At 35.0% G+C, this 15,719-nt stretch overlaps 1 protein-coding gene across 1 annotated transcript in view; it reads right to left on the reverse strand.

Annotated features, from left to right (window-relative positions):
* Positions 1-15,719, reverse strand: part of lama5 (laminin, alpha 5) — a 134,106-nt gene that overhangs the window by 30,717 nt on the left and 87,670 nt on the right. The window contains exons 40-56 of the mRNA XM_073823623.1: positions 12,749-12,862; positions 12,402-12,532; positions 12,093-12,173; positions 9,723-9,937; positions 9,531-9,631; positions 9,262-9,445; positions 9,024-9,164; positions 7,483-7,634; positions 7,243-7,353; positions 7,033-7,144; positions 6,763-6,933; positions 5,288-5,484; positions 5,014-5,130; positions 4,746-4,900; positions 1,165-1,306; positions 954-1,053; positions 758-871 (exon numbers count right to left, since the gene is read on the reverse strand). Coding sequence (XP_073679724.1) covers positions 758-871; positions 954-1,053; positions 1,165-1,306; positions 4,746-4,900; positions 5,014-5,130; positions 5,288-5,484; positions 6,763-6,933; positions 7,033-7,144; positions 7,243-7,353; positions 7,483-7,634; positions 9,024-9,164; positions 9,262-9,445; positions 9,531-9,631; positions 9,723-9,937; positions 12,093-12,173; positions 12,402-12,532; positions 12,749-12,862 — 2,338 coding nt within the window. The remainder of the gene's footprint in view (positions 1-757; positions 872-953; positions 1,054-1,164; positions 1,307-4,745; positions 4,901-5,013; positions 5,131-5,287; positions 5,485-6,762; positions 6,934-7,032; positions 7,145-7,242; positions 7,354-7,482; positions 7,635-9,023; positions 9,165-9,261; positions 9,446-9,530; positions 9,632-9,722; positions 9,938-12,092; positions 12,174-12,401; positions 12,533-12,748; positions 12,863-15,719) is intronic.

Below are 15,719 nucleotides of genomic sequence, written 5' to 3' on the forward strand. Positions count from 1 at the left end.
AAATTGTGTAGGTTTAATGATTTCAGTTAATTAGCTTTTTAATTAATAAAATTTAATTTAAACATTAAAACAGAGCCTAGAAAAAGTAACGACAGAAAAAAACTGAATCCATAAAAATTGTCAAAAAAAAAGAATTTTGCAAAAAAAAAAAAAATTAATGGAATTTGGAAAATAAATAAATTGGATTTCATAGGGCCCTACAAAAGTAACAGTAAATACATTTAGAATTTTGCAAAAAAAAATCTATTTCAAATAAATGTTGTGGTTCTTTTAAACTTTCTATTCATCAGAACCCTGAAAAAAATCTATCTCAGCTTCTACAAAAATGGGTTTCTACAAAAAAACTGTTACTGTTTTAAACATTAATATTAGTCATAAATGTTTCTAAAGCAGCAAATCATTGTATTAGATTGATTTCTGAAGGATCATGTGACACTGAAGACTCTGAAGTAATGATGCTGAAAAGCTTTGCATCATAGGAATAAATTAAATTTTAAAACATTAAAACAGTGATTTTAAATTGCTATATATATATATATATATATATATATATATATATATATATATATATATATATATATATATATATATATTTTACAATATTACAGTTTTTACTGTATTTTGATCAAATAAATGATGAGCATAAGTGTGACATTTTACCAACCCCCAAATTTTAAAGGTTGTGTATTTATTTGCAAGTTAGCTTGCTATAGGTTAGGTCACAATGGACTTTGGAAGACTAAGGACGAACTCTGACCTCGGCTGGTGTTGAGGCTATTCTGAATGTTCTTTAGGTCTTGGAGCATATTCTCCTTCTTCTTTTCAGCATCCTGCAAACTCTTCTGTATGGAGTCCACACGTGGCTTTAAACCTGAAAAAGATGGCCTACATTAGACCAAGATTCACAACAACAAAGATGCATCTTGAAAGAAGCATGAGTTTACTGTTCTTACTTTGACTGCTGTTATTCAGTTCCTCTGCTTCCTTCACAAGCTCATTACTCTGATTCTTTAGTCCAGCAGCTTGTAGGGGCAGGTCTTCGTCCTTTATGTTCTAGATCAATAAACGCATGTCACTTACTCATGTTTTAAGAGCAATAAAGATGCATTAATAAAGGTGCACTGACGTGCATGCACAGATGACTGAGTGTATGGTTGACTGTACCTCCAGAGCCTCAGTAGCAGCTTCATTGGCTTTCTTTGCTGCAGCCTCAGCTTCCAGCACACTGTTTATAATGTTGGTGTATGCGCGAGATGCGTTCAGAGCACGCTGTATGAAACCATCTTGATTGGAGCCAGATATCAGACTGCACAACAACAAACACAAGGCCAAAATGTTAGATATGAAAATAAATTTATCATATTAAAGGAGGTCATTAAAGGAGGGTTTTTGTAAGCCTGTTTTCACTAAAGCTGAAGTTTTCCGTCCAAATAAAAGCTTAAAGTGCAGTATGAATTGCTGACAGCTAGTGGTTTAAATTGGTAACGTTACTGCAGTAAATATATCTCTTTCAAGTGTAGAAATTAAGAAATAAGTATTGTAATTTCCCTACTGTAGTGTAAAGCAAAAATAATATACCTATGAAATATTCATTTTCATTTATTATTTTTACAATATATGGCTATTACTGTCATAGGAATAACAATAATATACACTTTTTGTTATTCCTATTATTATACTCTAATTAGTTTAGCTTCCTAAAACACCAGTGTGAATGTAATTTAGACTGAGACAGTATACCACAACCAAAAAGAGGGTTGAGTCCCTTTTAAAGTTCAGGTACAAGTCAATTCACTGACTTTTTTCTGACTTAAGTTTGTATAGTTAGAAATATGTGTTAGAGCTCTTAATTTTGAACTCCCAGACAAAATGTTAATTTTTTCCCCCAATATCGCAATAATATCGTATTGTGGACTTCACATAGTGATATATCAGCCAATAGCTGTTTTTTGGCTTTTTTTTTTTTTTTTTTACTGACTAAGCACTATGCTGAATTTGACTTATTATACTGCATTTTATTTTAGTTTATGTCCTTTATTGCTTTTTCCATATTTTTTAATCAAATTCTTTTATTATTTATTTATTTCCATGGTTATTTGTTATTTTTAAATTGTCTTTATTGTTGTTTTAATTGTGTCTGTTTAACAGCACACTTGAATTTAGATTGTATGGGTACCCCTGGGATCCTCCAAATGAAATTCAAGGCTTTTTAAGACCTTTTTAATACCATTTCAAATGAAATTCAATGCCAACTTCGTACCCATTCCGACAGAAGTATGAGGGGAAAATGTCAAATCTGTATAACTTTTGAACCCTAGAAAATAATTATGTACAAGTGGGCTACTTGAATTAAATAAAATATTTTATTTAAATTATCAGTTATATTTAATACATACGCAACAGCGTAACACACATTTGATTTGTAATAAACAAATAAATTTGAACTTGGTGTTGAACACTATAGCCTTCGCAGCTCTGCTGCCTTGGCTGCAATTTTTTCAGTACACAAATATAAACAAATATCAAGGAAGGAATTTTATTTCACTATTTGGTGTATCTGCAGAATTTTTAAATATCAGTTTAAGGCAATTTATGACCCTTTTTAAGAGCTGCACAAGTCAAATGAACAGTATGAGTAGGATTGGACAGTGTACGGTAGAATATTCAGCCATAAAATGGCATGATTTATAATGCAGATACAGGTTCACACAAAAACAAAATAGTTTATACAATGGCATTTCAGCCTTTATACCATTAAAAGGGATAAATTGAGTATATAATTTATTATATTTAAAACATAAATATTACTGTCTTAATTGTTTAGATATTTAGAAGGCACATTAACTTCTTTCACATTTACAACTCTTTGTGTGTTTGCTGCATAAAAACAGGTTGATAATTGCAATAATTTGACCATAAACAGCAGAAAAAATGTGGAAATAAAAATTCATTCTCTGTCATGAGGTGGCGCTTTAGGAGCACTGAAATACTACGGTTTCCCCAGTAACGGCTGTACACAAAGCAGCATTAGGCATGAAATGAAAATGCCAACGACACGGGTCCCTTCAGATACATACATACAAAGACATCCGTGTGGCGTTTTGACTTTGAAACGTGCAGTGTGCATATTTATTCAATGACATCATTGCCTTCTGAAGTTTAATCCAGCCCTATCGCCATTCTCCTCTTTCCGTCCCCAAATGTAAGACCTCCTAAATTATAATTGAGACATTTCTTATGCTATTTAACATATTTAAGGCTTTTTATGGCCTTAAATTTGATACAACTAAATTGAGGAGTTTTTAAGGACCTGCAGGAGCCCTCTACTTTACGATAGCCCGTCGGGCAGGCCGGTGACACCTTTTGGTAGCCCAACTGATAAACACAATAGCCCCGGGACATCGGGCTAGCGATTTTGCGAGCCCTGGGCTGCGCAGTCTTCGTGGCCGAAGTTGTAAATACTCATCGTACTTCACTTTATGGTAAAGCTGTAAGTGGTGGAAGAGATTTGACGTGCTTCCACATTTTGATACAACTGATTTATAATATTCCCTGCAGATGGGCTGTTTTTGCTGCTCATCGGAAGTTTTAAATCCGAACCATCTCCAGATAAGTGAACCGCTGTTTTTCTTTTTACTGACCAGTACGTTTTCTGTGTTGACCGGCGCTGCATGTTCCTCCATGTCGCGTGCTACCTTGGAGTGGTCTGTTTCGCGCAGAACGCGCATGTGTGGCCTCAAACCATATTGATATGAAAGATATTGGATAATCCCGCATGGCGTTGGGGAATCATATCTATATATCCCCAGAACTCGATATACCGCCCAGCCCTACCTAGTAACCATAGAAACGAGTGCGCACGCTTTCGCGCTTTCTGCTATGAAGTGGAGCGCGAGGTGCTCTCAACGTTACGCTGCATGTATTTTTAATTAGCCCACATTAGTAACAGTTAATTTTGTTACGGTATGAACTTAATCCTAGGAAAGGCAAAAAATAAATAAATAAAATAAGACCTTTGTAACGAAATCCAAGACTTTGTATTCCAAATTCAAGGCTATTAAGGCCTTAATTTGAGATTATCAAATTTAAGACTTTTTCAATGCTTTTAAGACCCCGCGGGTACCCTGGTATTGTTTATTGTTTATTGTTTTTTATTAGGATCCCCATTAGCGGCCCATTTAAAGGCAGCTAGTCTTCCTGGGGTCCTCTTTAAAATATTCACAGCATAAAATTACACAGAACAGTAACAACACAAATTACAATCAAGAAAGTTCAAACATTCCAATTACATTTAAAATATTACCAGGTGAAAGAACATGACAACTTCCAGCTTTCACAAGGTCATTTGCAACAGTTCTTGAGTTACTGTCCTCTTAAATTTGTATTTGTTCTGAACTCTGCGTGATGATACAGAGAGTCGATTCCAGATAGATATTGCTCTATAAAGTGATGTGCGTTTCAAAGAATTTGTCCTGGGAAGCGGAAGTTTTATGTCACCACCTAGTGCCTGCCTGGTGAGATATAAGTGTCCACTTCCAACAACATGTATAGGAAGGTATAGGAAATGTGTTTTTGTGAAATTGCTTTGCTAATTGAGCACATTTTATTGTGTACAATAATTAGCACATGAAATATTGTGCAAAACATTCAGCAATTTTGTGGAGGCCTCATTTTCTGCTCTTTATCAGAATATCAGAATTATCAGAATAATTCATTAAAAGCCCAATTTGACAACAGTCACACACCTGGAAAGATTATTGGCAAGTTGGTCCAGCATTTCAGCATGTTTCTCTGCAGCCTCCACCAGGGGAATTTTATTGGCGGCGGGAGCGTATTTCTGCACCTTCTCAGCTAGAGGCTGCCTCGCTCCATCCAACTGAGCAGCCAGACGCTCATAGTCCTGATAGAGTTGACACAGCATCCACAAACAGCATGCATGAGTCTAATTTATAATACACAGAAATGCTATATTTGGTTTTGCACACACAGCGTAGTGTTCCTGTGAATATGTACCTCTTTGGAGTCCTGGAGCATGGAGAGCAGGTCGTTGACCTGGGTCACATCATCCTCTGCCATCTGTAGCTGGTTCTCCACCTCTTTCTGCTTCTTCAGCAGGTTATTTACTAAGTTCTAGAAAAACACAACAGAGAAATTAATTTCTTCACATAGCAATTGAATTAATTCCTTTTCCAACTCAAATGCCAATTAATCTTTCTTTGATGTGTGGCCAGTTAAACTCAAATTCCAACTCTCAATCCTGTGCAGGTGGATGTGTTTGTATAAATACCTGCAAATCCTCCATGCGTTTCTGGTTCATGTTGTTGGCCTCCACAGCATTTGCTGTGTTCTTGACAGCGTCATTCATAGCGTCTCTCAGGTCCATCAGCTGCTGATTGAACTGGTTCAGTTTGTTTCTGATGTTCTCTGCCACAGCCTCGTTATTTAGTGTCCGGTTTGCAACCTCATTTTTCACACGATCTACCACTACAGAGAGACAACAAATGTGAAGGACAAGGTCTACCATCTTAAATACAGAAAAAGCACTTTTAAAAGTCAATACGAAAGTGCTGGCTTTTTATTTTTTAACTATTTATTCTAGATGTTTGTTCCTTTTTGTACAAAATATTATAACTGTGGTTATTAGGGATGTAACTATATCAAAATCTCACTATACGATAATATCTCAATATGAAGTCCACAATACAATTTACATTTTAAAGTTAAATTCTTCTATCTAATGCACTTTGAGAGTTCAAAACTGAGAGCTCCAACTCATGTTCTTAACTAAGAAAACTTAAGTCAGAAAAAAATTTGAATTGACTTGTACCTGAACTTTAAAGGGGACTCAACCCTTAGTCTCAGTCTAAATTACATTTATACTAGTATTTTAGAAGCCAAACAAATTAGAATATAATAATAACAACAACAACAACAATTGTATATTTATTGTTACTCCTATGACAGTAATAGCCATATATTGTAAAACAATTGCACTGTGAAATAAATGAAAATGAATATTTCATAGGTATATTATTTTTGCTTTACACTACAGTAGGGAAATTACAATACCTCTTTCCTAATTTCTACACTTAGAAGACAAGGAAATATTGTTGAGCTCACATGACGGCTAATTGTAAGTCCAGGTGCGTGAAAACCAATAAAGTATAGAAGAGACTGTAGATGGTTCGCACTCTGAAAAACTAGACAAAGTCTTTAACAAAAAGAATTAATTATTTTAATAGAGCAAGAGCAATAGATGCTCTTGCTCTATTAAAATAATTGATTCTTTTTCTTCTAATTTCTACACTTGAAAGAGATATTTTGAATTGGACTGCAGTAGCGTTACTCATTTAAACCACTGTCAGCAATTCATACTTTTAAGCTTTTATTAATTATTTATTATTATTTGACAGATACTGTGCCAAAGCATAACGGCCCAAAACACAACTCTAAAGACCTTTTATCTTAGAGTACGAAGTTTAAATATATATTTTAAAAACCATACTTTTTACCTGGAAGATCTATCGTTTCATATCGTCATGTGACCACGATAATTTGCTACTGCGATACCACGATATTGATAATAGCGTAACATCCTTGGTTATATTTACATTTAATTGTAAGATCATATAATGCATTATAATGTGCATTACACTTAATGTAAATCTAACCTTTTCCAATCCAAAATCAAGTATTTATAAAGAGTTACACAATAAAATGATAAAGGCATTTCTCATAGACTTGGCCTGTCCTGCCACTCACACTTGCTGGCCTGGTCCAGCTCATTTTCTGCTAGTTTCTTCTGGAAGTCGAAGCCCCTGAAGCGCATGTCTCTGAGCATGGACTCCACCTCTGCTATCTTTCGAGCCAGCTCCTTCTCATCGATCACCGTTGTCTCGTTTTGCGCTGTGCGGTTAACCCGCAGTATAACATCTGAGCAGATGCAGAAATGTTGTCAGCTGAATGTGACTGTAATATTTAAGTACAAATGGTAGATATAGTACGACATGACCTTTTTTGTCACACTCTCACCATGCACATTTCCCATGATGCCTTTGATGAATCCAAGCAGGTCTTGTGCTTTAGTGTGTGTGGAGTTAGTGTTGTCCTCTAAGGCATCTCCTTTCTTTTGTGTGGCTGAGGCCTAAAACACAGACACGCAAAAACAAAGTATTGTTAAATGGTTCTTTTTAGATGGTTTATTTAATCAGAATTAGTTCATCTGATAATATGTTCTCAAACCTTCTCCTCTAACTCTGCAATATCAGTTTTAATGATTTGCAGCTCTCCCTCCAGCATATTGGCCTGGTCCCTGCTCTTGTCCAGAGTGCTGTTGTAGTTTCTTATGGCATTCTGAAGCATAAAGATGTAGTTATAATCCTAATACCACACGTAAACTAAAAGTTAAAGTGAAATCCTAAAATGTAAAAGTCCTAATACGGTGTCAGAGCGTAACTGTGTTTGAAAGAAAAATAGACTCACAGCAATCTCCTCCATAGACGCATTGAGGCGGTTTAGTTGAGCATAGGCGATTGAGCTGGCATTGAGGCTGCTCAGCTGATGGGCAATAGACTGATAACGTTCGTTTACTTTGTCCAGATCCTCCAGTAGCACTATCACACAGCTGTCACAGGCTAAAAATATAATGCACAACAATCACCATCTGAAGTATGAAATTAACTGTGTCTCACAAAGTATATTGTTCACATTTAAAAAGAACTTAAGTGTTCAAATCTTAGATGTGTACTAAGATACTTCTATTGAAAGCCATAATATTTAAAAATATCAGTACGCTTAATATACATAAAATCATAATTTATTGGGCACTTTCAATTGGGAGGTGGCTGTCCTGAACCCTAACCCCTAAATTTCAACTTATGAAATTCCTTAGTATCTTTTTGATTCTTTTAAAAAGTGTTCATTATGTAAATTATGTAACTCTGTTTAAAAAAAAGTGTCCCACTGTCACGGTGCGTGCAGGAACAGGCAACAAGACGATGGAGTAAAATAAAGTCTTTAATAAATCCTCAAGCATGGTAAAACAGCGGACAAAGAGACTGGAACACAGGAGGAAGCGTGGGATCTAACTTAAGAAAGTGAGTAACAGTTATTGCCGGACAAGGAAACTGAGGAAACAAACAACTTATAAAGGGTAGCTGATTAACTCAAACAGGTGTAGGCAATGACACTGAACAACAGGAAGTCCAAACATGGGCATGGGAGAAACCAACCAGCGGGGGGGGGGGGAAACAAAGGGAGAAACCAAAACACACAGACCAAAAGAGGGGGAAAACACAAGGAAAACCTGACACCCGCATTTTTATGTCACTACTAAAACAGTTTAAGTCCATTGGCTGAGACTGATTTTAACTACACCCCTACATTTATGATCAAGAAATATTTATGTGTCCCTCTCTCTCATAGCTACAAGGTGTGAGGTCCCATTATTTTAAGGTAAATGTGTTTAAAAGCCTAAAAAAACTGCGTAACTTTTAAGAATGTCACTACCGAACACCATTTTTCTATAATTAAGCACACTTTTTTGGGAGTTATTCCATAACATTTTAGTTTTTATATGTGTACCACTTCTCAGAGCTGTTCTAGCTAACCATGTGCTGATTAGCATCTTTGAGCTAGGTTTAAAAGTATCTAAAATGGTCACATCTTTGTTTTTTTGGGGGCGTCATTTTATAAATTTGTCACTACCAAAACAGTCACGACCAAAATATTGTATCAATGTTTCACTAGTGACAAAAGAGAACACATAATCCTTTATTTAAAGTATACTGAATGATCAACTAAGTTGTTATGGTAGTTTTTGATTCAATGTATAATCAAACTAATGAATCCTTCAGTTTAAAATCAGTATGATCAACTTTTTGCCTTTTACAAAAAAAAATTTGATTCAAAATACAACAAATCTTATTAATTACACTTGAAATATTGTAAAAAATGTAATTGTTATTGATTTACCTCTAAAAAATGAATGAATTAAATGTATTGTTCAGTGAAGCAGTACTCACGCTGACAATGCACATCAGCTTCATGAAGCACAGGAACGCTGTATTTATTGAGACATGTGTCACACTGCTTCCCTGTCAGACCTGTTGCACAGTGGCACTCTCCTGTGCGAGGATCACAGCGGCCTCCTCTACACTCACACTCTGTAGACCACACACACATACGTCAGTCAATTCAATTCAATTGATAACGTATCATATTATATATGCAGTGTGTACAGTTTGTGTGTGTTTGACTCACTCTTGCAGCCATTAGGGCTGTAGCCCCAGTAACCTGGAGCACACTGGCGGCAGTTCGGTCCATTAACCCCAGGCTGACAGGCACACGTGCCGTTAACAGGGTCACATGGCTGAACTAACGCCGCTGCTGCATCACAATCACACTTACGGCAACCACCGCAGGAACTGAAGCCAAATGCCCCATTCTAAATAAACAAAACAAAAAACATTATTACCATCAACCACTAAGACTAAACAACAGATAAGGACAAAACAGATGTGCAGACATACCTCACAGTGCTCACACTGGGCTCCCACCACACCAGGCTTACAGTGGCATTGCCCTGTGTGAGGGTCGCAACGTGCAGTGCCACAAGGAGAACAGTTGCATCCTGGACAATACAGGTGGGAAGTAAGACAATCATGAGAACTCAGAATTGCATAAATTAAAATTTTTCTACCTGCGTATAAACGTCAACTTACGAGTGCAGTTCTTGGCAGTGATGGCATCACCGTAAAAACCAGGGGCGCAGATTTCACAGTGCGGCCCGGCGGAGTTGTGCATGCAGCTCTGACACTCGCCAGTCAAAGGATGGCAGTCATTGAACAGCATGTTAGGGTCTGAGTTTCCATTGCAGTTACATGGCTGGCATGTGCTGCCAATCACCATTGGGTTTCCATAATAGCCTGGTGCACACCTGTATTAGGTTAAAAAATATATAATTTTTAATTGACAGTAATTAATTATTGAATAATAATAATATAAATGTATAACAGTGTTGTTTTCGTCAACGATGATGATGACGAAATCATTTAGTTGACGCCACTTTTTTTCATGATGATAACGAGACGATGACGAGATAAAAATGGCTCGTTGATGACTAAAACATGACGAGACGTGTGTGAGTTTTCGTTGACGAGACGAGAATAGACGAAAATGTTAGTGGGTGGTCCGTCAGACGTTTAAAATGCATGACATTTCCGCTTATTGTGCATGCCAATTAAAACTTAAAAATTATCTGACGCTATGGCAAGCCGTTTTAGCATTAAATACTCTTTGCTATACTAGTATGGCAAGCCGTTTTAGCATTCCATCCTTGTTTGTCTTTTATGTTCTAAAACATTCCTTCATTATTGTAATTATTGGTGAAAATAGTCGATCCGGAAGCTCACATTGTGTTGAACTATAGATCTGCTATTTTCAGAACTTATAAGTGACACTACCCAGCAGCAAAATACTTACTGACCTACATTAATTTGTTAAAATACTACTTTTTCCCCTTTTTTTTGACTAAAACTAGACTAAAACCTTTTTGACTTTTAGTCGACTAAAATTGGACTAAAACTATCACATATAGAAGTGACTAAAATTTGACTAAAACTAAGAAGCATTTTAGTCCAAAAGACTAAGACTAAGACTAAATCTAAGATGGTTGTCAAAAACAACACTGATGTATAATGTATAAATGTATAATCTATTATTTAATTACTTAAATATTTTATTTAATTTTGTTGTATTTTTACACTACCAGTCAAAAGTTTTTGAACAGTAAGATTTTTCATGTTTATTTAAGAAGTCTCTTCTGCTCACCAAACCTGCATTTATTTGATCTAAAGTACAGCAAAAACAGTAACATGTTGAAATATTTTTTACTATTTAAAATAAATGATTTCTATCTGACTCAAAACTAAATTTTCAGCATCATTATTATTCAGCTTCTCACGATTGGCCACATTCACCACATGACGATGATCACGCGTGTTTCGTGCATAACAAATCAATTTGCATGCCATTTCGTAAATAGTTTACGATCTTTTGACTGCAGTACATTTTATTCCCTTAAATTCTTTATATTGGATTTGTGCATAAGTTTATTATTGTACTTTTTTCATACAGACCACTTATAGTATTCATCTGCATATTTAAGTAATATTTTTTATGGAATAACTAAAATGTCACAGACATTTAATGTAACGTGGTCAACACTGATTGATGCTGAAATCTGTAGTTGCTGCTTCAATTGCATGTGCTGCATTTCTTCCAACAAAAAAGGTATTTCTATAGCTTCCAATTCATCTGCAATAAAGTAGGCAAACGCCACGTGATCTGCCATGTTTGAGGGAGCAGCGAGATCTCCAACTTGTCCGACTTGACGGCTCCGTTTTCAGCTCCTCCCCGACTGCTTTCGGCTAATCTCGCCGATCGGTCTGCGCAGCGCAGCATGAGCTCGAATACACCTAATAATAAAAGGATCATGTGACACTGAAGACTGGCTTCAGTGTCACATGATCCTATTATTATTATCTATCCTATTATTATCAATATTTAAAACAATTGAAATAACAAATGAATAGAAAGATCCAAAAATCAGCATTTATCTGAAATAAAAAGCTTTTTTTTTTAAATTCTAGAAATTTTAGATAATTATAGAAATTAATACTTTTATTTTTAAATGATGCTTTAAATCGGTCAAAAGTGATGATAAAGACATTTATAATGTTACAAAAGATTTCTATTTCAGATAAATGCTGTTCTTCTGAACTTTCTAATTATCAAAGAAACCTGAAAAAACAGTTTGAGCAGTAAATCAGAATATTGAATGATTTTTGAAGAATCATGTGACTGAAATTTCCTAAAAATTCAGCTTAGAAACCACAGGAAGAACTTAATTTTTTAATAGTAAAAATATTTTAAAAATATTACTGTTTTTGCTGTACTTTGGATCAAATAAATGCAGGCTTGGTGAGCAGAAGAGACTTTTTTTAAGAAACACTAAAAATCTGGTAGTGTATTTTTATTTCATATTATGACAAATAATAATAAATAAAAAAAATAAGACTGACTAACTGTACCTCTCACACTTGGATCCAGCATAGCCAGGCCTACAAAGACACTTCATCTGATTGGGCCTCTCCACACAACGGATGGCAAAACTGATAACAAGATCAAACAGACGACATCCTTTAATTTAGGAATGAGGCATGCTGGGATATCCAACACTAAAATCAGCTTATACTGGGAGTAAAAGCAGAAATCAGAAAAGAAAGCAGGAAGAAAAAATGCACTGGCAAATTTAAAGCAAATCAACAGAAGAAAAATGGTTTTAAACTACCTGGAAATGGTAAATTAGTAGTAAAGATGATGAAATAAGACAAACTGACTTGTTTGAAGTCACTTGGAGCGGGCAGGGGCAGCTGGAGCAGGACACCGCGTGGCCATCAACAGTGTTGTTACCATGAAAACCACCCTGGCACTGCTCACAATTATTTCCAGCGGTATTGTGGCGGCAGTTCTGTGCATAAAGAGTTAAGCTTTTAGCAAACACCCTAACTGAGTTGGCTCTGATATCCATTTTTGTAACTTTGAAAGGTCTTTCCCAGGATCTTAAACCTAAATTAGATTTACGATTCTGTTTTCCAAGTTTGACATTTTACTATACCCAGTGGAATGCGCAATACCAATATATTACCCATATTTAAGACTTTTATGTGATTTACATATGACTTACCACACATATGCCAGAGCCATCCAGACACTCATCAGAGTGACCATTACAGTTGCATGGGACACACTTCCCGAGGAACAGGCCTTTAGTGTCTCTGTAGTAGCCTGGAGCACATTTCTGAGTGAAGGAGAAGAAGGAATGAAAGTGTTAACAATTTCAGAACCAGTTTTAACAACTGCACAATATTCTCTTCATAATGAATTCAGGGTTCATACAGATACTGTAAAATGAAATTCCAGAACTTTCAAGGACTTCTCAAGCACTACTTATTTTGATTTTCAAGGACTTCAATCAGAGATCTCACTTATCAAATGCCTTTTTCAAATTCTAACCACAGTTAATTTTCTCAAGGGATTTGTATTTGTGTATAATTTCTTTCTTTGTTTAGTTTTTGTAACTGTACTGCCTTAATTTTTTGATGTTTTCTACAGTTTAATTGATTGGATGGGTAATAAAATGTAAAAAATAAGAAATGGCAAATAAAATTTATGTATGTATGGCATGTGAATTGCTAGTATTGATATAACACTTCCCAAATGTAATTTATCGTACAATTCGACACACGCAGTGTACAGCTTTGGGGCCTTATTGTATTTTTTAAAAAATGTTTTGGAGATGTTAAATAAGTTTTGTTTATTGCTATTTTTTTTTTTTTAAATATATTTATTGTTGGGGGTATTTTACCTTCAAAACTAAAGAATGTATACACTTCACTTTGTCACTTTGTCAAGATTTATTTGTTTTAGGTAAAGAAAGAAATACCAAATCTGCTTGCACATTGTTGGATAAAAAAGGGGGGAAAAAGAGACATGCATGAGTGCAATCAAATTCATAAATTCATATTAAGATTAATGTTTTAAAAATAACATTTTGAAAACAGAAATATTACAGATATAAATAACTGAACAGATCTGCCAGCAGATGGCAGCAAGACACTGATTTAATTACTGAATCATTTCATTCATTTGATTCATTCGAACGGATGGTTCATTCAGAAATAAACCAAGTGACTCTCTGTTTGAACGGGAAATTTAATCATTTCACTAGATTCGTTTAAAAACGCACTTTCATTCATAAACGAACACCGCTGTGTTTGAGTGGAGATGCGCAGCGGCTCAGTTGTGACTTGTTTCAGATTACTTTTGACGACGAAATAGAGCAAAATCAGGCAGTAGTGTTATAGTCAGTCAATGAAAGTCATTTAATAATAATTCTTATTTATTTAACTGCTGTATTAAACAATATCTCATTTACAAAGTATTTACAAAGAAAGTATTAAAAGCTGTCACTCGGTTCGCGAAGTCCTTGTGTTCTTTGGCGTGATGCTTTTGAAGATGCTTGATTAAATTTGTGGTGTTGTAATTCGAAACACTACTTCAACCTCTTGAAACTTTGGCTTTGCAAATATTACAATTTGCAGTGCTACTAGATGCTGTATCAAGAGTAAAATATTTCCAGAAGATCAGGGACATGTTTACCGCGCTGAGGTACAGTAGACTTTGCATGTGAAAGTTCCCTCTGAACTCGCCTGTCACACTCACGTCACATGTGGTTGTGTAAGCAGCGCAACGTATTGTAAATGTATTTTATTTTTAAGGCAATGTTTTAAAATAATTGTTTTCTTGTATGAGTTATTATAGTTTTTACAGTAGAGCATTATTTCTTGCTATTTATTTAATCAAACTCTGGTAACGGTATCGAATTTGGATCGGTCACGCATCACCGATATCCGATCCATTCAAAAAGCTTGGATCAGCGTCGATACCGATCCAGAGCATCGGATCGATGCAACCCTAATTTTAATTGTTAATATACACAAAAAACTGAATTGTATTAAAACTGTGTTAAAACTTTGTACTGAAAATGTGTCAAATAAATAATTAAAATACTATAAAATACTACATTAAAACAAAATATTTTTTGACTGATCCTTTGTTGACCAAAAAAAGTACTTTGATAACACTTAGGTATAGGGACCAATTCTTACTATTAATTAGTTGCTTACTAGCATGCATATTACTAGCATGTTGGCTGTTTATTAGTACTATTAAACGCACATATTTGCATGAACATATTCTAAATCTTAATCCTACCCCATAACTAAACTTAACGACTACCTTACTAATTAGAACAAAAATTTACAGATATTGGATATTCTTAAGACATTAAACACTCTTCCAAGTTTCCAGCAATGACCTCTATTGATGGGCATGATTCTTGCAAAAAAAGCAATTCTTTTAAACTGGAAATCCTCAGACTCTCCATGTTTATATGCATACAACTGGAGTGGATATGTTGCTTGGAGCCCAAGTCTCATCGCCAATTTCAAACTGTATGGCAACCCTTTGTGGATTTCCTCAAAACTGAATAGTGTATTACTACTGTTTTCACAGTAATGACTGAATTTACTCTGAATTTATTTTACGATTTTGCTTTGATTATGTTAAATGTCCCTCACTTGTTGTTTTCTGTTGTTTTTTGCTTTGTTTTGTAGGTACATTATGTAAAACAATTAAAAAAAAAAAAAAAAAAAAATTATATATATATATATATATATATATATATTTTTTTTTTTAAATTACAGATAATGTACTCATTCCCTTCTCATCCAAGATGTTCTTTCTTTCTTCAGTCATAAAGAAATGATGTCTTTTGAGGAAAACATTTCAGGATTTTTCTCCATATAATGGACTTTTATGGTGCCCCCGAGTTTGAACTTCCAAAATGCAGTTTAAATGCAGCTTCAAAGGACTCTAAACGATCCCAGCTGAGAAAGAAGGGTCTTGTCTAGCAAAACGATTAGTTATTGTCTAAAAACATTTACAATTTATATACTTTATATACTTTAATCTCTACACAGAGTACAAACACAGCTAGACAAGACGAGCATTTGAGGTTAAAAAGCATATAAATTGAAAATAAGTGATCGTATTGCTAGATGAGACCCTTCTTTCCTCGGCTGTGATCGTTTAGA

Source organism: Garra rufa, chromosome 18 (genome assembly GCF_049309525.1).
Source record: "Garra rufa chromosome 18, GarRuf1.0, whole genome shotgun sequence".
Lineage (NCBI taxonomy): Eukaryota > Metazoa > Chordata > Actinopteri > Cypriniformes > Cyprinidae > Garra > Garra rufa.